Source organism: Melozone crissalis, unplaced genomic scaffold (genome assembly GCF_028551555.1).
Source record: "Melozone crissalis strain CALT ecotype California unplaced genomic scaffold, PUWL_Pcris_2 ptg000027l_1, whole genome shotgun sequence".
Taxonomy (NCBI): domain Eukaryota; kingdom Metazoa; phylum Chordata; class Aves; order Passeriformes; family Passerellidae; genus Melozone; species Melozone crissalis.
This window is the reverse complement of record NW_026535805.1, coordinates 61428338-61456320: the sequence shown is the minus strand read 5'-3', so window position 1 is coordinate 61456320 and position 27983 is coordinate 61428338. Positions and strand designations below refer to the sequence as shown.

General features: G+C 51.1%; 1 protein-coding gene across 1 annotated transcript; it reads right to left on the bottom strand.

Annotated features, from left to right (window-relative positions):
• Positions 1-2927: 2927 nt before the first annotated feature.
• Positions 2928-25314, bottom strand: CYS1 (cystin 1). Its single transcript, XM_054279048.1, has 4 exons — positions 25108-25314; positions 14977-15027; positions 14839-14891; positions 2928-3030 (listed from the first exon to the last, which is right to left on the bottom strand). The coding sequence occupies exons 1-4, from the start codon at positions 25312-25314 to the stop codon at positions 2928-2930; spliced, it is 414 nt and encodes a 137-aa protein (XP_054135023.1).
• Positions 25315-27983: the final 2669 nt, after the last annotated feature.

Genomic DNA, 27983 nt, shown 5'->3' with positions numbered 1-27983 from the left:
GGCTGTCTGTGCTGGCTGGCTCTGTGGTCTGAGCTCACATCATTTTATGGCACTGAGAAAGCCTGCAAGACCATACCACAGTTTGAGGTCCCTTCTTGTATCCCCAAAGTTCTTTCTTGCACCTTTTCCCTGGTGCAGTGACTGTCCCAGCTGCATCACTCCTTTCTGGACCTTCCTGTGTTTCTGCAGCTCCTTCTTTTTTGCCGGTGATGCTGAAAAGGTTATCTGTGAAACCCACTGCACCTTTGTTCCAGCTACAAAAATGTGCTTGTCTCTTGGTTATTTCAGAAGCTCGTTTTATAAGGCAGCCTGGTGCTTTGCTGTGTTCAGTAGAGATTTTTTTTTTTTTTTTTTTTGCAGCCTAACTATATGTTCTGCTTAGGTGTTATTTTTAATTAGTCAATTTCTGTAATTGTGAATACTTGGGCTTTCCTGTAGGAGAGTCTGAAATGGGTTGTAGAGCTGTTACCTGGGCCAGTCACCAAGAGCAGCCCTGTAAGGGCAGGCAGGGGACATGCAGGGTGACCTGGGGGAGGCAGAGCCCTGGTCCCTGCCTGCTCCTGTCACAGCATGGTCTGACAGCTGCGTGGCTCCCCTCTGTTTGCTGTGTCATTGGAGGCCATCCAAAAAGGCAGCAATCCGCTGGCCCTGTGCTCACAAAGAGGGGGGAGCTGTGACAGCTCAGTGAAATATCTCCTCACATGTGCCAGAGACTCTGGGGACCTTGACAGAAGGAAGGTCTTAGCTGAAAGAACGAAATCCAAGTTCAAAGTAAATAGAAACCACTATTGTGATTACAAGGGAATATAGAGTACTGTGGTCCCCTGTGGTGCTGGGGTCACCGTGTTTTTTCTGCTCTCCACAGGCAGATTCTCTTCCTCCCAGTAGGCCTTTGAGAGCTGCTGAAAACTAACACAAGCTCTGGGAGATCTGGTGAGTGGGCTCTCCATAAACTGCAGAGAAACTGTATCCTGCCACAGATCAGTGACATTAATAGGTCTAAAAATGACTGTTCCTGTGAAAGAACTGCTATTGTTCAAAACTGGATTTTTTCCAGGAGGGTTAGAGAGCCATTCTCCAGAGGGCCCACCCAACTTCTCCCAACAATGCAGGGACATCTGCTCTCTACTCCAGCTATTTCTGGGCCACCAAGGTATCACAGAATCATAGAACAGCCTGGGTTGGAAGGATCCTTAAAGACCATCTAGTCCCATCCCCCTGCCATGAGCAGGGACATCTTCCACTAGACCAGGCTGCTCAGAGCACCATTCACCCTGGCTTTGAACACTTCCAGGGATGGGGCACTCACAACCTGTTCCAGTGAACAATTTCTTCCTTATGTTCAACCCAAATTTAGACTCTTTCAGTTTAAACCCTTATTATCCCTGGTCCTGTCGACATGCCTTAGCTGGTGTGCTGGGAGCTGCTGCCTCCAAGCATGCAGAGCTTTGTGGGAGCTTGGCTCCCTCCCACTGCCCACCCTGGGCTGCCTGGGGGCTCCCCAGCTCCCAGTGCCCAGCCTTGCTGAAGGCAGCTGCAGGGAACACAACTGGGGTGTGAGACTGTGTGCCAGGGCTGTGATCTAGTGCCCCCCTCAAGGCACCCCACCTGCCATCCCCCAGGGATGCATCCTGCAGGAATCCCACCTGCCACCCTCCAGGGATGCATCCTGCTAAGTCTCTGCAGGTACCTGAGCATGATTTTTCAGAGAGCCTTTTTCAGAACATTTGATGCCTTCACTGAGAGCTTCAGAGTATAGATGCATTTATTTGTGTTTCACAGGTCCCAGGAATCATAAAATACTTAAAATACAGCATCTTAAGAGGTGTCCTGTAGTTTTTTCTTGCATTTACACGTAGTGAAAATTTCATCTGATGCCTTTTATGCTTCAGCAGAAGATAGAAATAAAGTAATTTTCTACTTCTGATAATAAGTAGATACTCATAATATGTTAACATGCAGATGTAATAAAAGCAGAAACCCAAAATATCAGGCTTCCCTGTCTGAGAACACTGAAAATACTATTTCCTTAGGAGAGAGAACATTCTGGTTTACTTTGCAGTCAGCTAATGGTAAAATGATTTTTCTTGTAGGACAAGAAATATTAGGGAAAGGCTAGGAGTAGCAACTCTGAAAACTGAGCCCAAACAGCTGCTCTACAAGAGCAGGCAAGTACCCCTTGAGGAGGATGACTGAAACGGGGATGTGCCTCCTGCTTTCACTCCCATCACTGGGATGGATCCATGCCCAGGTAGGACACATGCTGGGACCCGGCCCCAAAGGGATCATATAAATCCTGTGTTCCCTGATGGCTCCCAGGAGTCTAATTTGGCAGTGTGGTGGGATTTGAACTCTGGGATTACACTGGCTATGCACTAGATGGTGGGCTCAATCCCCTTTCCCTCTTATCTCCCATACTGGGGACCAGATTGGGACCAGATTGAAAGAGACAGTACCAAACTCAGACCCGAACCTGAGGTTTGCACAAGTGCAATTTGTCACATTTTAAGTGGCAGAAACATGAATTTCCTTCAACATCTCCTTAAGTTCTGGATCAGATGATATTGCTGCAATTTTTTACTAGGTCCAAAGCAGGATCTTCCTTCAAAGCACCACATTTCAACACCTCTAGCAGGACATTAATTCTAGTACATGTTCCTTTAAAAACAGCATTTAGAAATGAGCTTCTAAATATTGATTCTTAAGATGAATTGGTCCCTCTTGCAGTGGCACCAATCAGAAATCAGCAGCTGGTGAGGATCTTCCTGCTCCCCCTGGGAGCTGATCAGGGGAACTTCCTCCTCAGCGCTTCCCAAGCAGCCCCCGATGCTGCAGTCCCCTCCAGAGGCCCCTGTGCCGTGCAGCTGTGGTGTCAGAGCAGCTGTGCTCAGGCTGGCCCCGGGCTGTGCCTGCCGGTCCCTGGGGGCTCAGCGGCAGTACTCCCGCTCGATGCTGGCCATCAGCTCCTCCTCCGAGTAATCGTACAGGATCGTGGGCTGCCCCAGCGGCTTCTTGCTGCCTTCTGGGCACCTAGCATGGAAGGGAGTGAGTTAGTGGTGTTGTGAGAGACAATCAGGCTCTGAAGACACAAGATCCTTGCTTCAGTTTTTTTTTGTGAATGGAAAGATTGAGCTGCATGTGGCTGGCTGAGACACAGATACTCTGTCGCGTCTGGTTCCCATACCCCACTGGCACAGTGCCTGCTGACATTTGCTATCACTTGGCACCAGTTCAGTCTGGGAGTTCATTACAGTACAACCCTTACAGTGCTCCAGGATCAAGCTCCCAGAACCTTCTGAGTTAGGCTCCAGGCCCAGCTAAAGGACAGTGTAATCTTTATGCTACTTTTAAGGCTTTATGCAAAAAGAAATTATCTTGTTCGCATTCATAAGGAATCTGAGTTTCAACCAAAATATGTATGCAGCTCCCCCCAACTGCTCTTACAGCTTTTGTTTCCACATCAGTACAGCCCTCCCATGAGTGAGAGCTGATGAATGACTCAAAGGGAACTGGTATGGGTTTTACTGGTGTTATCAGAGGTGGTTTTTGTTGGGTACAAGAGAAATCTGTCCCTACCTGCATAAGGGAGAACAGTGGCAAGTCTTCTGCGGGCTTTGACCACTGTACCTCATGCCACCAATTAAGCCTACTTGGTCTGGCCCTCCAGGACTCCAGAGAGGAGCCAGCAGCTGACAAGGAGTGCTTCTCATTGGCCTTGTAGAGCTCTAGGAGGTGAGCAAGCCAGGCTGGCAGGCTTGGAACACATGGCTCTTTGGAATGGAGGTCATGGTGAGGGGCAGAGCTAAGTGGAGAATTAAGCTGGTAAATCCAAACTGTAAAGTGCTCTGCCACGCCATGTCAACTAAGACTTTGTCACCATCCACTAGTGAAGAACAAGTAAACAAGAAATAAATGTTTTGGTTTTGTGTGTCAATTAGTTCCTTGCCAAAGAGGAGAGATTTTCATATCCACTAGCATGGCTCCAGATCTGTCCCAGACTTGTTATCTATTGAAATCCTCTAAGGATGAGCTCTATCCCAACCATTGCTCTTGCAGCTGGGATGAATAAAATTCATCCATTAGCATCCTTCAATTAAAAACACTGAGGACCCGTTTACTAGACAAAATCACAGAAACTGCCCCAAAGCAGGTATGTAAATGTAGAGTCAGAATTGAAGAAAAGAACCCTGAAATGCTTTTCTAAGGGCACTTTGTCCTACAGAGGAGGTGCTTTCACACTGCTCTCCTTGGGCCAGGCAGCATCCTCAGGCTCCTGTCCAGCCCAGCTGCTCTGACCACGCTGTGTTTGCCATGCCCCCCGTGTGTCAGAAATAGCCTGGTGTTTTTCCTGGAGTCACCTGATGGCCAGCTGGTGACACTGGCTAGTGTAGGTATTCTACAGTTACTTACACTGCACCATGCCCTTGATGGCAATCTCTACTAGCAGCAAGCACGATTTAGCAATTGGACTCTTCTGCTTATTCCATTTATTCATTCTCCTGCTGAGGGCTGCAGGGTATCTGATTTCCACTGCACTGGGTAAGACCTGAGAAGAAAGCTACAGGTCCAAGAGCTGGAACCATACAGCAGCATTTACAAAGCAATAACGGGAAAAGGAAGTGCAGAAATCTCAGTTAAAGCACACGATTTACTGATTTAAACTCCGCATTGTGACAATCCTCTAACTAATTTTATGTTACGTGATGAATAAGAGGCAGAGCTCCTGGCAGCTTGCTTGCAGGCCCACAGAAGAGCCATTGTTTCTCTCAGCAGTTACATAATTTCCCACTGTTAATTATTCTCCATGCTTTGGTTTGCAGGAGAAAATCTCCAGGTAAAACTCGTTGAGACACAGACGTGCTTTGGAAAAAGCAAAAGCAGACTCCACATCCTATGCACACCCCAGAAATGAGAGGAAAAGAGAGGGCTGCATTTCTTTCAAAAGCAAAGGAAAAGCAAGCTGCTGTTCATACTATTTCTATTTGTGGCAAAGTTCTGTATCACTTAATACAGGAAAACTGAAATAAAATAAAAAATGGGAGCTTTAATCTGGATAAAAGGAGGAACTTCTGTACCCTGAGGACAGTAAGCAGACGAACAGGCTGTGTGGTTGTACAGGCTCCATCCTTGGAGGCTTTCAACACCTGATGGGACAAAGCCTGGAGCATTCTGCTCTGACTTCACAGCTGCTCCAGCCTGGAGCCAGAGCTAGGAGACTGGACTGGAGACCTCCTGAGGCCATCCCAACTTAAACCTCCATCTCAAAGGCACATTGGTGCAGCTACTTCTGCTGATCCTAGAATTCAGTGAGCAGCTGAGGCAGGGAAATCCCAAGCTCATGATGTGCACAGGACAAAAGCTCGTAGCCCACAGGCCTATTCCTGTGCTCCTCCAGCTGCTCCAGCAGTGGAGGAGGCACCTTGCTCCTCCTGTCACCACATGCCAGGGCTGCAGAGCCTGGCTTCACACACACTGAGCCCACCTGAGGGCTGCTAGACCCTCCAGCCAGGAAAATAACTGGTCAGTACTGTGGTAGACAGGGAGAGGCGCTGCGGAAGATCTCGCGATGTCACGGAAAGCCAGGACCCTCAGATCCCCTTAGATAAGACCATCTGCTTCCCATAGATAAGAAACTAACATAGGAATGTAACCCTCCTAACCAAATTCCAGTAACTTTCCATCCCCTACCCAGTAACAGTCCACCTCTTACTAACCATAGATGGTAAAGACAGACCCACATTGACGTAGAGACCCCTTAGACTATAAAAACCCAAGAGATGAGACAATAAACGCCTTTTGACCGTCCATCACATTGATGTCTGCGTGTGTCATTGGCCCGAGTGGCCCTAGTGAGAGGGCTGCCGTGCCGTTTCCTCAGAACCAGGTCGCCTGCCTTGCTTCAGAAGGCAACATACTGGTGCCGAAACCCGGGACTGCTGCAGCGCCCGGGGAACGGGAATTCTCCTGGTCAGAGGGCGGCGGCTGTAGCGGCGGGTCCGACTACAGCGGGAGGGACGCCTCCGGACCAGCGTGGACCATGGAATCCACAGCGAAGGTCGTAAGTCAGGCTCATGAGCAATGGGGAATTAAAGGTGAGCTCAGGAACTCTAATCTTGCTATTGCAAGGCTCCTAGAGCTGGGGACGATCGGACGTCCGGTAAAAATATTATATTCGGGAGCGCGGGAGACGTGTACTGCCGCCTCAGCAGAGGACTCTAAGTCCGCAGGCAGAGGTAAAAACCTCAGAGCGTGGGGGAAAGTAGAAGAGACCCTACGCGAGACGTTAGAAGAACAGGAGACGCGGAAAGCCGCGTGTACAGGTTTATTAGCTACAGCAAAGCCGGGGGTGGGGGCCGCGACACAAACCGCCTCTGAGAGCGATCGGATTGACGGCGGGAACATGCGGGGGCCGGGCGCGTTCCATCCCTTTCCGAGCCCGAGCCCAGACCCCCCGGAGCCCCCAGGAGACCCCCCGGAACCCCCAGGGAACCCCCCGACCTTCCCACGGAGCCCGTCGGGTCCTAGCCCCCCCGCGGAACCATCCGAGAAAACCGCAGTTTCTCTATCCGTCCCTTCCCCGCCGGTCGCCGATCCAGCACAAGAGGCAGAGCAGCGCGCGCGATGCTTCTGGCAGGGACCCGCGGAGAAGGCGCGGAACGCGGCCGGATGGTCGGACCCTGCCGGGATCGGTAAAAACTCGCCCCCGCCATGTGCGTTTAAAAATGGCGCCGAACCACATGGCGAGGGCGGAAGGGAGGAGGAAATGCCGTCAGGCTGCTTAACAACGCATGCGCGGGCGAGCGGGGAGGGGGGGGGGGGCGGTCCCCGCGGTAGAGTGTCAGACCAACCAGAGCGCTCTATTCAAATTAGGTCCTTATAGGGCAAGGACCTCCCCCGTCAGGAGGCGGGGGGACCCCAGGGGGAGGGAGCGGCACCACCCCCAAAGGGAGGAGCGGGGTCGGAGCCGCACAAAACGGCACGGAGCGCCGGAAGGGTACCGGCATTCAGCTTCCGGCCCAGAGTCAAGTAACAGCTGCTCAGACAGCTCGGAAGTGCCGACCGAGCCCGGCTGGGACTCGGAAACCGAGAGAGCAGAATTAATGCGGTTTCGAGCGAAACCGAATAAAGCTTTAAACAATATCGGGAAACAATCGCAACACAAACTCACCGATGGGGGAAAATAAAAGCAGCCTGTGGGGACCGGGCACCGGCAGCCTCCATGCACGCTTTCCCAGGGGGGGTTGCCGGAGCGCGGGGGAACCAACAAAGGGCATATACCCCAGTTAACCCAAAAGAAGCCAAAGGGATTTCAGAAATAGGGATCAACTCAGTTGTAGTACCCACTCCTGAGGACGGCCTTTCTAGCAATAACGATCTGCTCAATTTTGATATTACGCAAATAAGCCGCATGCTTTTTGATGGGGCGGGGCGGATTGCATTTAAGCAGGAATGGCAAGACGACCGTGTTAGCCCAGGCTTCCGGGGAAGGACAGCTAGTCAGCGAGCACAGCTTTCCCTGGCAGCACCCTCACTCCAAGCATCCCGGCCCCGGGGAAACGGGAGAGGGAGGGGGCGCGCGGGCCACACTCAGCCTCCTCCCGCTGCAAATGCGAGACGGCCCAGCTACAGCAACCCCCAGTGGGGCAGGGGACCCTCAAGCCCTATGCCCCCACAGGGAGCAGTCAATTTTGCAGAATTCTCCACCCCTGTTAGGAAGGGACGTTCTCTCCTTGCTCGGATTTCGGATGACAAATTTACCACGAGGGCCACTGCTGTACACCCCCCGCTGTCAATCAAATTGACTTGGAAATCATCAGACCCTGTATGGGTTGAGCAGAGGCCCCTGACAGAGCCTCGAATGGCAGCCTTGCAGGAACAGGTCGACCGAGAACTGCAAAAGGGTCACATAGAACCCTCCACCAGCCCTTGGAACACTCCGGTATTCGTGGTCCCCAAAAGGCCCGGACAAGGCTATTGTCTCGTCCACGACCTGAGAGAAGTGAACAAGATGACCAGACCCATGGGTCCAGTCCAGACACTGCTTCCCACGAACTCAGCCATCCCCGAAGGGCAGCCGTGTGCAGTACTGGGTATCAAGGACAGCTTCTTTTCAATACCTCTGCACCCTGAGGACAGAGAGCAATTCGCCTTTTCGGGGGCATTTCGGAACGGCGAGCGGCCCAACCTTCGCTTCCAATGGAGAGTACTTCCGCAAGGCCGGGTCGACAGCCCGACCATATGCCAAATCACCGTGGACAAAGCACTGACGCCAGTCCGACACTCCTACCCCACCGCAACCATCATCCAGTACAATGGCGACATCCTGGTCGCAGCACCATCGACAAGCCAAGTAGATCACCTGGTGACCACAGTCACGGAAACCCTTCAAGCCAACGGCTTCGAGATCGCGAGCGCAAAGATCAAGAGAGGACCCTGCGTGACCTTCCTGGGAGTGGGCATCACGAGCTCCTACGTGACCCCCCCAAAATGAAGCTCCACGACGTGCAACGCCTGGTGGGATCGCTGCAGTGGCTTCGCAACATCGTCCTGATTCCTCCCGAGGTCATGGACCCTCTGTACGACCTCCTGAAAGGAAAACCAAATGGCCACTGGCACGCTTGCCAGGTGGAACCCAGCCATGCCACTGGACCTGTACGTCCACTTTACACCGAAGGGGGGAGTGGGAGCACTGGCCCAAGGACCTGCAGAAAAGGCCCGACCGATCCAATGGGTGGTCCTCGGAAGACCCGCTCGTGCGTTTTCCCCAGGAATCGAGTGCATCGCCAACCTCATCATGAAAGGCAGGAGACTCGCCTTGAAACACTTAGGGACGGAGCCGACAAGCATCCACCTTCCGTTTCGCAAGCAGCCGACCATAGAGTCAGCCGCAAAATCAGAGTACCTGGCCCTTGCTCTCTCCGGCTTCAGAGGAGAAATCACCTACTCCTCCAAGCCACCCTGGACCAAGCTGCTGACCATAGTCGACATGGACATGCCGCCAAAGGTCAAGGACAGACCACAGCCGGGACCAACGGTCTTCACAGACGCTTCCTCCACAACTTCAACCGCAGCAGCAGCGTGGCAGGCAGGAGAGCAATGGCACTGCGTCAAAGCGTGTGACCCCACGCGGTCAGTGCAACAGCTGGAAGCAGCAGCAGTGGTTTTGGCGTGCGGACTCTTCCAAGATGAACACCTCAACATCGTAAGGGACTCCATATTCGTGGCAAGGCTCAGCCTAGCCATGGCAGGACCAGGAGTGTCAACATCAGCAGCAGCCCTAATGCTGGAAGAAGCACTCTCCTCGCGACAGGGCACCGCGTCAGTCATCCACATCAACAGCCATGACCCAATCAAAGGTTACTTCCAGATCGGCAACGACAAAGCGGACGCCGCAGCAAAAGGCGTTGGGACCTTGGAAAAAGAGCCCGTCAACTGCACGAGTCACTCCACATCGGAGTCAAAGCACTAGCAAAGAGATGTGGAATCTCGACGGCGGACGCCAGACATGTGGTAGCCACCTGCCCTCATTGCCAGAAGTCACCCCTTTGGACCTACGGAGTCAACCCGAGAGGTCTCAAGCCCTCAGAAATCTGGCAGTCGGACTTCATCTTAAGTCAACTGCTGAAGCCCCGAGCATGGCTTGCAGTGACAGTAGACACTCATAGCGGAACGATCGTAGCCACACAGCACCCCAAAACTAACTCCAAAGCCACAATCCAGCACTGGCTGACAGCCATGGCTTGGCTTGGTATCCCCAAGCAGATCAAAACGGACAACGGCTCCAATTTCACCTCCAAACAAGTACAGGAATTTGCCTCGAAATGGGGTATCACGCTAGTGCAAGGCATCCCATATAACAGTACCGGACAGGCCATAGTTGAGAGAGCAAACCAGACCATGAAAGCCAAGATAGAAGTGTTGGCAAAAGCAGAGGGCTTTGCCAATGCCATTCCCCCAGGAGATCAGGCACGTATGCTGGCAACCGCCTTGCTGGCACTGAATCAATTCCCTAGGGGAGATGAAACAAACAGTCCCGTTCAAAAACACTGGGTCACTCGAACGCTAGAAGAGGGCCCACAGGTGGTAATCAGAAACGAGCTAGGCGAGTGGGAACGGGGTTGGAGGCTGATGCTCACGGGGCGAGGGTACGCAGCGGTCAAAAAGGACGGCAAAATCAGGTGGTGTCCACTTAAGTCGATTAAACCGGACCTTCATAGCGAGCAGAATGAGACTGACGAGAATTGCGAGTATTTGTTTACAGGACCTGCTCGTGGGACGCCCTCGTGATGCGTACTTCCCGGTTCCGGACGAAAGCGACAGACCACCAAGCCGCCAGGCAGCACCCGAGAGACCCGCACGGGTGAGACCCAAGCACCAAGGGAGTTTCTGTGGGATTTTGCTGTTGGGGCTAGTTGCCAGAGGGCAAGCCGGCCCAGACCACTACCCCCATCAGCCCTTCAGGCGGGTCATGCGACACCTTAGTAGGGGCAAAGCGCTCAGACAAATCACCACACCGAACACCCCATCCTTCGTGCTCCGCATCACCGACCTGTTTCCAGGACGGCCAAAGGTACACCCCTATTCCCCACACGTCACACACTCGTACCTATCCTACTGGTGCCCAGCTTCAAACCCTGGGAAAAGCTACTGCGATCACCCAGGGTGGGGACACTGTGGGCACTGGGGCTGCGAAACCATAGTTACAGATGCCAGGCCATCGGGGCCTGGGTGGGATCCACAAGAGCCAGACAAATTCTTACAGTTCACCAGGGCACCCATCGGTTGCAAAGAACCCCTCTTCTCTCACAGGAACTTCCATCGAAACCAGCATAAAATCCCTAGATTTCGGGTATGCACCGATTACAACAGGACGGTCTTGCAGCCAGATCACCCTAGCTGGGCCACAGGACGGTAGTCCTTCAAGGGTCAAAAGAGAGGGAGAACGTGCAAATTATCAGGCTCCAACCGTCAGCACCCCGAGCAGTCGGACCCAACAAAGCGATTAAAAGCGTGCCGAAAGGGAGAAACATAACCTACCCCAAAACCTTACCCACAGGGGTCAGCAAAGTCCCGACCGGTCAAGCGGAGACCTTTCAGAGGAGCCGCTTAACCGAGCCAGACTCAGACCCAATCCTTCGCATGTTAGAAGCTACCTTTGTATCCCCGAACGAATCCAACCCTAACCTAACCGAATCCTGCAGGCTTTGTTATGATGTCAAACCCCCCTTTTTCGAAGGAGTCGCTTTAAACACTCCCTTCAGTTATTCCTCAGCCAACGCCCCTCACCAGTGCAGATGGGACACCCCTCGCAAGGGAATCACCCGGAGTCAAGTCACAGGCCGAGGCAGACGCTTTGGCAATGCAACCCTAGCTAAGCGGGGAGGCAACATCTGCACCAAAATCGTCAAGCCTAACAGGAAAAACAATAAATGGGCAGTCCCATCCGCATCTGGGAGGTGGGTTTGCCAGCGATCCGGAGCGAGTCCTTGTGAGTTCCTTGCCAAATTCAATGACTCTAACGACTTCTGTGTCCAAGTTCAGATTGTTCCTAGGGTCCTGTACCACTCAGACGAAGAAGTGCACCATCTTCTTGAGGGACCCAGCCAGATCCACAAAAGAGAAATATAGACAGGTTTCTAACAGTCACCTTCGGACCATGCCTGCTGAACAAGCTGGTCTCGTTCGTTCACACCCGCCTGGAACGGACCAACATCATGTACCTAGGCCGACGACAATTGCTGTGAAATCAACCAGAGAAATCAACCAGAGAATTCAACCAGGGAACACCGTCAGTCACAAGATCCTCCGAACTTGTCTGGCAAAAGCTTACTCAAGTTTCCCAAGACTCCTTTCCCTTGTCCAGTTACAACCTCATACCTCACTTCAGTACCTATGTATACGACTACCTCATTCATTTGTGAAAAGGGGGGGGGAGATGTGGTAGACAGGGAGAGGCGCTGCGGAAGATCTCGCGATGTCACGGAAAGCCAGGACCCTCAGATCCCCTTAGATAAGACCATCTGCTTCCCATAGATAAGAAACTAACATAGGAATGTAACCCTCCTAACCAAATTCCAGTAACTTTCCATCCCCTACCCAGTAACAGTCCACCTCTTACTAACCATAGATGGTAAAGACAGACCCACATTGACGTAGAGACCCCTTAGACTATAAAAACCCAAGAGATGAGACAATAAACGCCTTTTGACCGTCCATCACATTGATGTCTGCGTGTGTCATTGGCCCGAGTGGCCCTAGTGAGAGGGCTGCCGTGCCGTTTCCTCAGAACCAGGTCGCCTGCCTTGCTTCAGAAGGCAACACAGTACCCTGAGTGGAAAGATTTTCAAACCCCAGATGTTCTGGGGAAGGAGAGAAATCTGTGAAGGAGTAAAGCTGAGAGAGAAGGAGTCAGCTGAAAAGCAAGCAAGAGGGGAACTTGCATTGTGATAGGACAGCAAGGAAAAAGAAGGCTAGTGCAGCTCCATCAGGATTACTGGGCAGGCTTCTGGGCGCCTCACTGCTAAAATGTTCTTAACAGCTTGGAGGGAGTGTAGAAAGCAGCAATAAAAGTGATTTAAGAGGCTGGAGCAAAACAATTCAGGAAAGAGGAAAGCAAGAAATGTGTTCCATTTCAGCTACACGCTTCTCGGTATTTAAAGTTTCTTAAGGGAAGCAGGAGTTATGGGTGGATTTTTTGTTAAGTGAAAAGACAACAAACTATGCAATGTGGAGAAGGAAATGCAAAGGACAAAATTACACCAATAGTGAGCAAAACTACCTTTGAGATCCCAGCCGTGGGGATGGCTGTCAGTGCCATATCCCTGGTGTCAGGCAGGTGCCTGGTGTGAGGGAGAGCTGCCTGCAGGCTCCTGTGACAATGGCCCTGATGGGTGACTAGGGTGACAAACTCCCAGGCACAAACCTGAGTTAAGTGGCTGAAAACTAGGTTGGGGTGAATCTAGGCCAGTGTTTTTTATCATTTTGCTGAGGATGGGCAAGTCCAGGGTTAATCATTAAAATGCCTTCTGCAAGGCCCAGCAGCTGAAAAATGGGTCAGAACAACGCCCCGGTAACCATGCCAGTGCCACGAGCCTTGGCAGCAATTATAAAATCATTCCTGTGTGCCTGGGCTGTGTCATCCACCCCTGAACTACCAGATGCTGGAGAGCAGCTCCCAAAAGATTTTGGGGGAGTGAGGATGAGAGGTAACAAAGCCCAAGCAGGAGCACATCCAAAGTACTCAGCAGGGGCTGGTTCAGAGGCTCGTGTGGTGTCTGAACACAGGGCCATGTTCTAGGACAGCAGTGCACCCCCACCTCTCTCTTGCGTGACTGCCTATCTAGTTCTTCTTTCCTTCCTCGGCATGTGCTTCTCCTTTAATTGGCTTTATGGGAATTTCTTCAGTCAGCAACTCTAGCAAGACAAGGCTGACTTCTGCTGTTTGCAAAGTGTTTACCTAGAATGATTCCAGCCACAGAAATGTGAAGGATGAGACACCTACGCGTGCACATTAACCTCTCTTTCTGTGGCTTGATTTGATTTTAATTGATTTGATGTCTTCAAAAATTTGTTGGGTGCTGGGCCATTTCCAAAAAAATGTTTGTATAGTTCTTGCCAGCAGAAATTGCAATTCTGCTTATCTCAGGCAGTACAGGCACTTCACACATGAGTGGTGCTATGGGACTCTGAGTATATAGTAAACGTTATCTAAATGAAAATAATCTCCTGCTCTGTCATCCCAGATCAGAAAACATTTTCTGCTGTCTCAAACCTTCCCCTTGCACATCAAAGAGGGAGGGAGAAGCCCTGGCAGGGTGTTTGGGGCCAGTGGGTGCCTGGGGAGCTGCACAGGGGCCTGGCAGGGCTGGCTGTGCACCCCAGGAGGAGAACACTCAGTTGGCATCACAGCCCAAAGCCCACTGAGGGTGCTGGGAAGCACAGGAGAGGTTGAAGTCCCTGCAAGAGCACCTGTAGAAGCCTTGCCAGGTGAGCTCCCTGCCAGCTGGGAGGGAGAGCAGCAGTGAGAGGGGAGCTGCAGCAGTGCCTGGGCTCTGCTGACACAGCCAGCAGCACAGCTGGGCGTTAGTGGGTCACACACCAGCATCTGCAGATCAGTCTGCTCTGAGTGCTGCAGGAGCAGAGGGGCTGCATGAGAGTCAGAGCTTAATGCTGGAGAGAGTCGCTCTTTAATGTAAGGAGCTGATATTTTAAGATAGTTTTCCAAGCTTGTTCATTTCACCTGTTTTTTTAGCATGTGTTAAACTGTTCCCATTCCTGGTGCAAGCCGACTCAGAGGCTCACTCTTTTGGGCAGCTTTTGCTTGTGGAAAATTTCTGGTTTCTTTTGTTTGGCACCCAGAACAGCAGGTCCCCACCATTCCCCTGTCCCTGAGGGACACTCTTGTCTCTAACTGGTGTAGCATTGGAGCAGCTGATGGGCTTTCTCTTAAGACTCCTGGGGAGCAGAGACATTATTATCCTCTTCCACATGCTGCAGAGCCCGCAGGTGAATCAGGGCCTGAGCCCTTTGCTGGAGCAATTCTCCACAGCTTTGCACTAACTACTCCTATGTGCCTCTCTGACATGAGAACACCCAAAATTCTGATTGCACACAACCTCTATACTACACTTGAGCTAGAGCCTGAATCTTTTCAAGCAACACCTGGTTTTTTTTTAATTTGCAAATAAGTAAAAGGGTAGAATATTTAGGGCTATAAACCATTTCACACCATTCTCAGCTCTTCTGTACAGCGTTAACAATGAAGAAAAAGCATAAAGGCCCCTTGTTTCCATGTGCTTTCCCCATGCTGAAGATACCATGAAAGCAGGGGATACTCACTGGTGATCAAGGTTGTTGTTCTCTGGGCTTGGTGGGCTTCTGGTTGACAAAGCCTAGGACAGAAGACAAGACAGTTAAAATAATTTGAATTCAAGGAGGGTCATTCTCCACCTCTACTCTGCTCCTGTGAGACCCCACCTGCAGCACTGAATCCAGGTCTGATGTTCTCAGCACAGGAAGGACATGGACCTGTTGGAAGGAGTGCAGAGGGGGCCATGAAAATGATCAGAGACATGGAGCACCTTTCCTGTGAGGACAGGCTGAGGTAGTTGGGGTTGGTCAGCTTGGAGGAGAGAAGGCTCTGGGGAAACCTTATTGCAACCTTACACTACTTAAAGGAGGTCTATGAGAAACATGAAGAGGGGCTGCTTACAAGACCTGTAGTGACAGGACAAGGGATGATGGTTTTATACTGAAAGGGCAAATTTAGATTAGATCTTAGGAAGAAATTTTTACTGTGAGAGTTGTGAGGCACTGGAACAGGTGGCCCAGAAAAGCTGTGGATGCCCCATCCCTGGCAGTGTGCAAGGCCAGGCTGAATGGAGCTTTCAGAAATCTGGTCTAGTTAACAATGTCCTTGCCCATGATGGGGGGGTTGAAACTAGGTAATCTTCAAAGCTCCCTTTCAACCCAGACCATTATTTCTTTCTATGAAACCTATCTCTGTCTACAGTGGGCAACATGTCCTGGTTTAAACTCCCTGGTTTGGTTTAAACCTCCAAACAACCTCTGTGGAGACGATACAGGTACAAGAGACTCTCCTTTCCTAGCCCTGTTCTGCTGTTTCTGTTTCAGCACTCAGGACAGCTGGGTGGCTGCTTGCTACAGAATCAAAATCCCTGAACGCTGGCCTGTTAAACCTCACAGTTTTCCATGAATGCCACCGTGCCACCAGCTGCAGGTAACAGTATGAAAATACCTGCTAAGGGAGGAAGTCACAGCCATATCAACCCAATTTTCACCTGACAAAAATGTTTCCTGGAAAAATTATCCATCTGGGGTGAAACATCCATCTTCCCTATGTGGGAATCCCCAGGCTTTTAATGGGATACCTGGGGAGCAACCAAAGCCAAACCTAATGGTATTTAAAATGGGGGTAGGGATGGCACTGTTCGTCCCCAGCTGGGCCCGTATTAAAATAAACCCTCTGCAGCCAGGTACTACTGAGAATAATTTATCTATGATCTTCTTCTACCTTTTCACTGTATTCTCACAGGGAAAGGGAGTGGGACATGGCTTTGCATCTTGGCTTGTTATTGTTGTTTCTGAGGCGCAATCCTGAAGCTGGTGGGCCTCCTTCATACAAACTACCCTGAATCCCACAACAACACAAACAAGTTAAACAGGTTGCACCAAATCAGGGCCTTCCAGAAAACAGAAATGAAAAGTTGTTTTATCAGTGCAGAAAAGAAGAAAATATTTTCTGTATAGGAAAAAAGGGAAGCGTCTTCGTTTGAGTGATAGGTGTCTGCTAAGGAAGGCAGGAGCATCCCCTGGAATAGAAAATGTAAACCCCTTCTCTCAGAATCATTATAATTTTGAAATTAAGGGGCTCTCAGGCAAAAATATGAGAATAGGAATAACAGTTCTTTACTGGTGTGTATGATAAAGCAAACAAACAGCAGCTCTGGCACTAACACCACACAGACACAAACCCAGGCCCGGCCGCCTCAGCCGCGGCGCTTTCCCCTCGGTGCAATTCCGGGCACGGCCGGCGGGGGCGCTGCTGGCTCCCGGCGGGCAGGGCAGGTGCAGTGATTCCCCCGGGGCTGCAGGGGGCGCTGTGGCGCGGGCAGCACACAGCAATGGCGGCTGGGCCCAGAGTAGAAGGGACGGAGGAGAGGCTTTGCCTCACAAACCCCTGGGGTGGCCGATCCCGGTGCCCCAGCAGAACTCTGGAGAGCAGCAAGCAGGGCCAGCAGGATGTCTCAGCAGGCAGGGGATGCAGGGCTACAGTGCAGCAAAAGCTCAGAGCAGTGCCAAAGAGACAGCAGGGGTGGGATAGCGGCGGCCTGGCTCCCAGCAGGGCAGGGAGAGGTGAGCTCAGGATCCCGGGCACAAGAGCAGATGGGGACAGGTCCCTGCTTTAGAGAGGTAAGGGTAATAAGGTGCCAGTTCAGTGGCTAATATCACGAGCAGAGGCTCACCCCACAGCAGAAGGGGCAGCTCTGGGCTGGGCTCTGGCAGCAGCAGCAAATTCCCTTTCCAGGGCAGCAGCTCCTACTGTGCTCCTCGGAAGCCAAGAGATACAGCCAGCACCTTGCTGTGAGTAGACCAGCTGCCCATTCTTCTAAAAGGTTGCAGAGTTCACAGGTTGGGCCAGTTGCTGCCAGGGCGGAGTTCTAACTGTTTGTTATTGTAATCACCTGTTTCTTATTGTAATCACCTGTCATTTGTTATTGTAATCACCTGTCGTTCGTTAACTACTTGTCCTTGAGGGTTAAGAATTCCCCCTTTTGCCAAGTGACACGCTGCTGCTTCCTGGAAGATGGCAACCAGACGGTGAAGAGGAGGGGACATCCAGTTGGCATGCACATGACATCGGAGCTAGCATGCAATGGGAGAAACTCCTCACCAAACCTAGCCAAAACCCCCTAAAAACAACGAGCCAACACAAAATTGATAGATTGAGGTGATGTCTAGATGTGAGCAACAGAATCCAGTATCTGCTAAGGCCCTTTTTACCCCTCCCCCTAACCTAAAGATGTCGGCTAGACAGAGAACCTCGAATGTCAAATAAAAAGGCAGGGAATCTCCTGATGCTCCGGTGAGGTCAGAAGCAGCAGCTCTGCCCACAGACCAGTGGACAAAGCTGCACTCCTTCTCCTCCTCCAAGTCACTCCTGGGAGCAGCGGCGTGATCGTTTCAACCTGCCCCAGTCCCGTCCTTTAGTCCTTTACCTCCCCGGCCCTCCTCCCCTGAGCGTGGCCACTTTTTTTGTTTTTCTCAAGTACCCTGTTGTTAGTGTTTTGTAGCAACTTATGGGGAAAAAATTCCCTAAGTAAAAAGGAACAAAAGGAAGGAAACCTAACCGCCAGCAGGAGGCAAAGGAACCAGGGAGAGGTGTGGAAAAGCTTGCAATGCAGAGCCATTGCCTACTGCTCTGCTGTGTTTCTGCAGGGCTGGATGGGATCAAGTGATTCCTCAGTAAGATCATGTACATGCTCTCAGAATAGCTCAAACCTGTGCTGCCTCAAGGTCATGCACAGGACTGGTGCTGGAAAGTGTGGCCGCTATGGAGGGGCAATGCCCCACTACAGGCACTGCTGGTACAACAGTGATGGCTTCACACACAGTTCTGTGCCGATTAAAATCTGTTCATGTTGGTCAGGCTTGTGTGTGCCATCCCCCAGGTAGAAATGTCCACCTGAGTGTCTGCAGGTATTGCAGGACACCTGATTTTAATTTGCAAGGGTATTTTTCCACTACACTCCTTCCTCAGCTGCTTCTCATGGGGGATGGACAGGAGCTGAGGTTTAAACCCCATGGTCTCAGACACTGAGAGGCAGATAGAGAGGTGCTTGGTAGTGAACTGCTCAGTTCTTCCCTGCCTCTTGCAAGGGCTTTGTGCTGCTGTGGTCACCTCTGGCTCCCATGCTTCAGCAGGTGAGGAGAGCTGCAGCAAGGACACCTCTCTGATGGCTCTGGGTGAACATCTCTTCCAGGTGAGCCCTCAGTAGCTTCTGTTTCAGGAGCCAGGAAAGGTATCTGTTGTACACTGTGTTTCCCATCCTAGCTGCTTTTGTCAAAAAATTACAAAAGATGTTGCCAGTTTTTCATCGAGTTTTAGTGTAATACCTGTCAAAAGGCATTCCACATCCTTTCAGAAGAGTCCCTGCTCTTTGGCAGCACTTTGTTTTCTCTGGAAGAGGCTGAACTACTCTAAAAAGAGCTTCTGGGTCCAAGCAGAGACAAGGGTATGTGAGAAAGCTGACAGTGAGGTAAGACAGTTCTCTCCTGGTTATTTATGATTGTTTCTTGGCAATCTCCCACATGCAACAAGAGCAAGAAGCAGTGCCAGGAGAACAGCCTGCTGAGCTCTGATGGCTGACTTCTCCTGGGACTGCATCCCACAAGGCAGCTCCTCATCCATCATCACTGGACTACTGTTGAGGCCCGAGTTTCCTTCCACCAGGTGAAGAACATTATTCATCCTCAGCACCAAGGGAAATAGAGTTCTTAAGGAGTGCTTTGATTATGTTTTTCCCACAGTAAGAACCCAGCTTCCAATACTTCTGAGCAAAGGATGGGCTTGGATCATTCCAGGGAGGGGTTTGGATTGTACAGTAGGTTGCCTGTTTTTTCTTCCCTTGTGGCTGACTCCTCCATATTACGAGCTGTACGTGTTGTGTGGGTGGAAGACAGAATTAATTCGTCATCAGGATAGTGCAGCTCTGGTTAGCAAAATCTGCTTCTCTGTGCAAAACCTGCTCCCACCTTTTCCAAGGGATCTGTCAGCAGCAATACTTGTTGCCCAAGAGAATTTGGAACTGGCACACGTAGATGTCTACCAACATTTCATCCAGTGCATGAATCAAAAATGGTGGCAAGCGAAAACAAGAGGCACCTCCAGCCTCTGCCTTCTCCCTGCCGTGAGAGTCTCCACAGTTTGGGAGCTGCTCCCATTTCCTGCAGGCAAAGGCCACCTGGCTCGGGGTGCCCGGGTGACACCATGTGCCGGGCAGCAGGCAGGGAGCGGAGCACAGGCTGCCCGGGGCTGTGAGACACAATAAACACTGACCCCACCCAGCCGGCTGGGGAGCGCTGTAATGGGTGTCTTGCAAGTTCAGCAGATAATTAGTATTAGCCCTTTATGTGGGTTAGCATGATGTGCATGTCAGGACACTTTAATATTATGGGTTCCTATCCTACAGCTAAATAAGTAATTGCTGGCCTGGTTGGCCTGTGTCCTGGAAGAGTTAAATGAAGTCAGCTTCTCCTTTCTGCAGCTTGCAGTCATCTTTTTATTACTCATCCAGACCGTGGCGTGTCTCCTCATTTTCCACCTCATTCTCATCACAGGCATCCTCTGCTGACGTCTGCTGTGCCACAAAGCCCCACATCACCCCCTCCTCCAAGTTTAAAGGCTTGGATATTAAGCTCACCCAGCATGTATCAACATTTAATTTAATGTCATGACATGTGGGGTGGAATGGTTTGACAGTCATTGCTCACACAGCTCAGCCATCCCTTAGGGCAGCAGCTCCTAGGAGCAAGGCAGAGCTGAGAGCTGGAAGCAAGAGTTATTTTTCTCTGCTGCATGCAAAAACCAGCACTCCTGGGGTGCAGCTTCCCACTCCCCCCAGTCTAGTGCAAGTTCCTGATGGCCCTGCCAGCCCTTAACCCCCTACTTTCTCTGTCAGCTCCAGCAGCTATGAATAAGCTGGGTGAGAACACCCTTTCCTGGAACCTTCCACAGGGTGATCTGGAGCCATGTACCTTTGGAGGCTCTAGAGCTGCTCCCAAGCTGCACTGAAACCAGCCAGCTGCAGTCTTGACTACTAACATTGTCTCCAAAACTGAGAGGCTAAATTCAAGCTCTTTGAGATGGTTCCTGTGCTGGTCTCTAAGCAATGCCCAGTCATTATTTGAGAGACTACAAGCTGGTCCTAACCAAAAATCATGCCAGCTCAGTGGGGCAGACCATCATGCTCCAGTGCCAGGCAGCTGCTATGGTACAGTTTACCATATAGCCTTGAGATGCAGTAGAAATACAGACTGAGTACAGTTCAGGTGCAACTCACATCCAAGGCGTGACTGAGCCACGTTAAGTATCTACACAGGAGCAGTGTGGTCTCTGCCAGTGCTGGTCCATGGGGTGTGGTTTTAATTGTGCAGCATTCTGAAACACGTATGCCAGTGCCTCTTTCCCTGCCTCTGCTCCTCCCAAATCCCTCTACACAAACACTCCATGAACTGGACTGGTGGATCAGTCTGAGCTGAAATGCCAACCCGCTGCTGTGGCAGGGAGGGAGGCTGTCAGTGGAGAGCCCTCGGGTGCAGCAGCAGGGCAGCACCCTGCAGCACTGCCAGGACTGGGGCTGAGACAGGCAGCACTGCTGCTACCACAGCAGGGCAGCACCCTGCAGCACTGCCAGGACTGGGGCTGAGACAGGCATCACCCTGCAGCACTGCTAGGACTGGGGCTGAGACAGGCATCACCCTGCAGCACTGCTAGGACTGGGGCTGAGACAGGCAGCACTGCTGGAATCAGCCTCTCCAACCCACAGCCAGTACTGCTGGCTAAAAAAAGCAGCTTACCTAGGGTGCCACTAGGTGCCAAATGTGACACAAGGCCCCAGCTGCAGCCCAGGCAAAGCACTCCCAGGCAAAGCACTTCCAGCTTTGCTTTGGTCTGCAGCAACATCCTCTGGCCAGCCAAGGAATTAGGAGCAGGCGGTGGACAGGAAGTGGGCAGGGATGCAAGGAGTTCCCACGCTTCTCCTCTCCTGCCAACTAAAACAGCAGCTCCCAGCTATTCTGCACATGCCCTGGGTGTAGCTTTTAGATCACAAATAGTTTCCAGGGCAAAAGCCACCCATGCTCTGCCAAGTGAAAGGGGGGAGTTGTGGAAAATACCTAGTCAGCAGTTTTCCAAGTCCAGGTGCAACACAGCTGTGCTGGGAGGGTGATGCTGGCTGAGGGGACAGCACAGCTCGCTGCTTCTGGGGTCTGGTCAAGTTTCAGGTACTTTGAACACGACAAGAAATATAATGGGGTAGAGAGGGAGACCTTTAACTCAGCAACTGCCAGATCTACAACTGGACATTAACTACAGAATCTGAAATAATCTGACTTTGGGAAGTTCAGGGAGTCCCAGATATTCAGCAGCAGATGACATTTTCTAAAGGCCCCATGCTCCCTATGAAAGTGTAGCACAATATCTTGATTTGAGGGCATTTTTGACTATTAACACAACCAGGAAGAAAATGTTGAAATAAACTGCTAACAGCGTGGAATCAGAAAGATCAAATTTCTGTTTGAGGGAAGCACATTTTAACAAGAGCAGAAAAATAAACCTGAGTTCCTGCAAGAAGCTAATGGGGCATGGCATTTAATGTCCCTTCAGGACCCTTTTGTGTTTGCAGCTGGGCATCAGCAGCCACGAGGTGACGCTGTGCCACATCAGTCTGTAGAAAAAACATCTGGCTGAAAAAATCAGGCAAAGCTTTAAACACTCGGGTGCTTTAAAATTATATTATAGTCCCTCTAGAAGCTGGTGAATACACCCTCTAGCTGTGCTACTCCTGTGCTGCAGCTGGGGTGATTTGCTTCATGGAATCACATCCTGTCTCCAGTCAGGAGGAGAGATGGTGCCATGGGAAAAGCTGTTAAAACTGAAACCCTAACACGTCTGTATTATTCCTCCATTTCAGGAAACCAATGAGGAAATGCCTGAGGCCACAGCCTCTGCCCTGGCTTCCACCAAGAGCTGCCACCCCTGCTCTGTGCTGCAGCAGCACCTGCAAAATCTCAACTACATTTTTCTGTCTCGAGCAAAGAAACAAGGAATAGCACATACAACCATCTGGAATTGAGAGCAAAGCTGAAAATGGATGTTTAATGCTGAAAGAGGTGCTGGGGTCTGCTCTGAGGCATGTGAGGCATCAGGATCTGGTTCCCAGCCTGCTACTGTGATATGCTTTCACCCTTTTTGCTCCCAAGCACTAACTGAATATAATTAAGGTTGCTCAAGTCTTTAAAGGCAGCTGCATGCTCCACCAGCGCTTGTCACCTGGCCTGAGTGCCTATCAGTGCTGCCAGCTTACTGCTGGATGGTAAATTGTGCCAGGGTTCAGCTGTGAAACACAACACTGATGCACATCACACCCAGGAGAAACCCAGCTGTGACAGCAGAACAGTGAGTCCTGTTTGCAATTCTGCTCTCTTCTGACTGGTGTCAAAGGTCTCTTCTACTTCCACTGGCCAGAATCTGCTCCTTCAGGGGCTATTTCTTATCAGACTTTCTTACTGTAATACATCCTTGCTGCCTTTCCTCTTCCTGCCTCACCTTTCCCCCATTAACTCTGTTGAATTAACTCATCCTTTCTTCTCTGAAATTTCTTTGCTTATCCTCCAATTTGGACAACTGAACAGGGCAAAGCAAGCAAGTTCCTACCACAAGACAGAAACTGCAAATGACTTTAGAAGCTGTCAAGACTGAGAGAAATCACCCTAAAATTACCAGCAATGCAATGAAGATGATATCCCTTTCCAGAAACTGCCTCCCCCAGCCTCCTGGGAAGGGTGGGACTGCACAACAACCTAAAAGACTAAATTGCACCCAGCAAACAACCAAAACCTGGTGCTCCAAAATGTTTCCTCCCTCCTTTTCACAGGCATGTGACTTTTGAGGCCTCAAGGAGTCAGAATAGGAAGCCCACGACTTCTGTCTCTGCCATCTCAGGTTCAGGAAAATAAAGGGCTACCAAGAAAAGCTTCAAGTTTGCCCTGAAACTACCTGAAACTTCTCTTAGATGTCTTTAGTATCTTTGAGAAATACTGGTAGCTCTCTGCTGTCTTTGTCTGGGTGCAACCTGAGCTGTGAGCTTCCTCCCAAAAAAGAGGCAGCAGCAACAGCTGGATGAGGAGACACACAAGATGCTCAGCATCACTGCTGCCTCACTGGTGGCACTGCTGTGTGCTGCACATACTTGGCCTCACTGGATGACCAAGGCCCCACATGCCTGCTCCAGGCTGAGTTTTGAGGACCCTAATGGACATCTCTGTGCTGCAAAGCCTGACATCATTCCCACCCCTGGGTCTGCACCACAACCTGGGGTGGCCAAGGTGATGCTATAGGTTCCTTACCACCATTTCTGCCAGAGAGGGAAGTCTGAAGCAGGGAGTGGGGCATAGTGACTGCCACACTACCCCAAGGGCCACATCTTAAATTCCTCAGCCTCTACAGTTTGCTCCTTGTCATTAGTTCACTGGTATCTACTGTTATAGTGAAATGTCTCTACTGGCATTAGAAAAGAAAAATGAGGGCAGCTCCATTGCCTTTCTGGTATGTTATTAGCCAGAATATACATCACTTCAGAACAGGGCTAAGATACTGATTTCTGCATAGGAAAACTCACAGCTTATTAGAATTATTAAAGATACAGCCATGATATTCACACATGGAAAAAGAAGGAAAATGAATACCAGCAGCCTCTATTCCCACAAGTAAAGATAAATGGGAGAAGTCGGGAGGATTACTCCTAAATGAGAGGCCCTCAGAGGAGAAAGTAGTGCTGGAATAAGCTCCATTCACTCTGCAGGAGGGTTTGGAGTTTAAAGAGCAAGGTAAACAATATGCCAGTACAAGATGTCTATTTTTTTTTCTTCAATTTCCAAACCTTACTTCGAGGTTTTTCTTTAAAACCTGTCTAAATAAAGGGTTCTCATACAGAACCCTGTCAAGTTTCTGACTGGAAAATTTAGTTTGTATTAAAGTAATCCTTAACCCACTGATGTGCAGTTCAGTGATAGAAATGATACCTAAAGAGCAAAACTGAGGCATGCAATGCAGAATGTTCCTAGGTCCTAAATATTTCTTTCAATTTTTGAATTTATTACTTTATTTTGACAACTTTCGTGTATCTGTGGAGAGCAGTGTTTATCTAACAAAAACCACACAGCTTCCAAAGCCAAGATGAAAGATGTCGTTGATTTTTGACCTCATCACCAGCTGATATATATGCTGCTCTTATTCTTGGAATGGAAAAAAAGCCCAGAAGGTAAATCTCAACTCCCTTAGAAGCAAATCCATTATTTGTTAGAGACTGAAATGTGCCTTCAGGACGAGCCAGACTGCAGTTGCAGCGGATTGGCAAACATTAAAGGGCAGCTTTATGTTCACATTTTAAACCTTCTGTTTACGAGCCCGACCCAGGAAAAAGCAGGAACCGAACTTTAAAAAGTCGGCATATTTCTACAAGTCAGGAAAAGAAACTTCCAGTAGCACTGGGAGACCGAAAAACGGGATGGCCCCTCTGGGGACCGTGTTTGCCTTGCATCGGAGACTGGAAACGCCAAGAGAACAGCAAAGACAAAACGCCCAGAGAGCAGCAAAGAGAAAACGCAACAGAGCCTGGAGCCTGGCTCGCAGCGGAGATCAAAAGAATGTAACGCTGCTGATGTTCGGAGGAAGCCGCGGCCGCGGCGGGTGGCGCCGGCTGGGGCAGGGCTGCCCAGGGCGGCGGGGACACCCGGGCTGGGCTGGGGGGCCGGGGCCACCGCCGGGAGGGTCGGGGGTCCCGTTCGGGGCCGGCGGGCACTTACCGCCTGCTGGAGCGGGGCCCCGCCGCCGCCTCCCGCCGCCTCCGCGCCGCTCCGGGGCTCGGCGCTGCCGCCGGCGGCCGGGGCTCGGTAGCCGGGGCCGGGTGGTGCCGCCGCCCCCTCGGCGTCGGCCGGCGCGGTCCCCGGCGGGTCCCGGCTCTGCCCCGCTCTGCCCGCGGGCCCCCGCCGCCGGCTGCTGCCGCTGCCCATGGCCGGAGCCGCGGGAGCCGCCGCCTCTCCCGGCCGGGGCGGGAGCGGCGCTCGGCGGTCCGGGAGCCTTTCGGGGGGAGAATCCCACCCCGGAGCGCCCCGGGGCCGGGGGAGGGAGCGGCGGCGCCGGGGAGGGTGCGCGGCCGGCTCTGATCGCGGTTCTGGGCAGGCTGCCGCCCTCCCCTGTCCCTTCCAAAAGTTTCCAGCCCAGCCCGTTAGCTCGGGCCTCCCAAGCACCAGATCCTTACAGACATCTCCCCGGGCTGCGGGAGGACAGTGCTGTCATCCTCGGGGGCCATGCAGCAGGAGCAGCACTCCTGGGCTACACTTTAGCACAGCTCTCACGGACGGGTCCTGCAGCGAACAGCCCAGCCCGGGGGATGTCCCCGGGGCGGGTTTGCGGCGCTGAGTGCGGTCCGGCCGTGTGCCTGGGTTACAGGGAAGCCCCCGGGCAAGGGATGAGCCAGCCGGGCAGGCCTTTAGCCGATGGCCACAGACGAGCCACTCTGCTTCCCGACAGCCTGTCTAGCCTGTGGAGCTGATCCCCCAGCCGACCTCGGCTGCTCTTTGCTTCCAGCAGTTCAATATTTGCACACTGTTCGACAGTGGAAGATTATAGATATTAAAGGCAAGGCTGTCATTCCCTCCAGGGACGAAGGGCACGGGAGTACAGTGTCTGCTTGGTGTCCAGCCTGTTCTACCTCCCTTCTTTTCAAGCCAGAGGCTGATAAAGGCAGGAGGCACAGAGGTGTAATTCCTTTTGCTGCTCCTCGGCACTGACTGCAATGATTGCATCTACCAGTCAGTCACTCTGCTGGTTCTTCCTGAACCACTGACCTAAAGCCCAAGAATTTGAAGTGGAGGGGGCTGAAGCAAAGAAGGCAACGAGAGGTCAGATCATTGCCAGAGAGATGAGCTCACAGCAATGGGGACTTACAAGAAAGATGGGGACAGACTTTCTACTAGAGCATGTATTGATAGGACAAGGAGTAAGGTTTTAAACTAAAAGAGGGCAAATGTAGACCAGATGTAAGGAAGATATTTTTTTAACAAAGAGGGTGGTGAAACACTGGCACAGGTTGCCCAGGGAGGTGGTAGATGCCCCGTCCCTGGAAACATTCAAGGTCAGAGCCATGAGGCTCTGAGAGACTGGGTGTACTGGAATGGCAGGGGGTTGAACTAGATGACCTTCATAGGTCCCTTCCCACACAAATTGTGACTGAAGGATGTTCTGGCAGAAGAGTAGATCATCTGGGGGTGTGGGGGTGTGGTGTCACATGCAGAGCCCTGGGTCCAGAGCCAGGTCAGTCACAAAGTTGTTTTGGATCTGAGGCAGGTCTTGGAGAAAGGAGAAATGATGAGGCCTGGTTGCTGAGGAGGAGATGGTGGAGCTGAATATAGGATGAAATAGCCCCAAACAAAATGTCCCAAGGGGAACAGGCTCTGCAAGCATCAGAGACAAAAATTCTTCTCAACAAGAAGTGAGCAAATTCCTCCTCCTCCTCCATCCCTGTTGGCTGTCTCTGAGGGAGTGGAGCCTCCTGGAAAGTTTCCTGGCTGCCCCCATGGAAACAGTTCATTCCAGGACAGTTCCCCAGATTCACTTGGAAGCAATGCTGGCTCCATAAACCAGCTGTCAAAACGAGCCAAACCTTGTGTTTTGAAGCAGATCATTGCTGGAGCCAGGAAAGTGTTTGAGCAGCAGTGATCCCAAATGATGCTGTGGTTTAGTAGTGACACTGAAAGGCTCTGAGGCCATTCAGTGATATTTCCCTGCCCCTAAAGGACTGGTGAGAATTAAAGAGAAAATTTCCCAAAAGCTAAAGGCCTAATAAGCACATGACTCCTCAGAAAAATCAATTAAAATTGGCAAATTCCTTTTTATGACTGCTTGGTGCCTTTTAAGACCATTTCCCAGCAGGGCCAGTGGATAGTGTTTTGGCTGATGTTCAAGAGCAAGGGTGGAAGTGTGTAGTACAAGTGCCAAATATGGCATGTGGATCAATTTTGCATGGCACCCAGCCAGACCAGCAAGGAGCCAGAATCCTTCACATCAAAAGCACAGTGTTGAGGGAGGCAACAGTGCTGCCTCCTGGCTTTTCCCAAATCCTGTGGAAGCCCAGGAGCTCTTCTGGACAATGATGCTGGAGTTACACCGTAGATGGCCTCTTCTTCTGACTCCTGCTGTGCTGGCATTCTCAGCCTCTGCTTTGGGAAAGAAAAGGATGTATGCTATGGATGCCTGCTGTTAGCACCCTTCAATCATGCCTTCTAATAAAAGATTTAATTAGAGAGATAAATGTATACATGCATATATACCCACTTTTATACTTGTACATATTTACACCCAAGTCTTTCTAAACCATCACATTTATTTGAGGAAAGTGGGATTATTTTAAGATTACCATTATCCATTGAAGCCACTAGCACTTCTTTATCCTGCTGTAGAATTTGACTGGTCTTTTATGAGCAAAAGCCAAAGTGAAGTTGGGGCATGCAATTGCCTGGACAAAATGTGACTTTCAGATCTTATTTTCAGATTGCTCAGTCCCCACATCTGCGACTAAACCATACTGTTAATTCATACCTGACTCTACCTCATGCCATGTCTCATCCTATCCCCAGACTACAGGCAGGAGTGTCACCCCTCTCTCCTGACAGTCTTCCAT

Excerpts from the sequence above, each read along its gene's own strand:
- CYS1 (XM_054279048.1), bottom strand. The coding sequence starts at position 25,314 with ATGGGCAGCGGCAGCAGCCGGCGGCGGGGGCCCGCGGGCAGAGCGGGG. Across the intron at positions 15,028-25,107 it reads GGGCCCCGCTCCAGCAGGCG|GTCCATGTCCTTCCTGTGCT; the intron begins GTAAGTGCCCGC and ends TCCTTCCAACAG. Across the intron at positions 3,031-14,838 it reads AACAACAACCTTGATCACCA|GTGCCCAGAAGGCAGCAAGA; the intron begins GTGAGTATCCCC and ends CTTCCATGCTAG.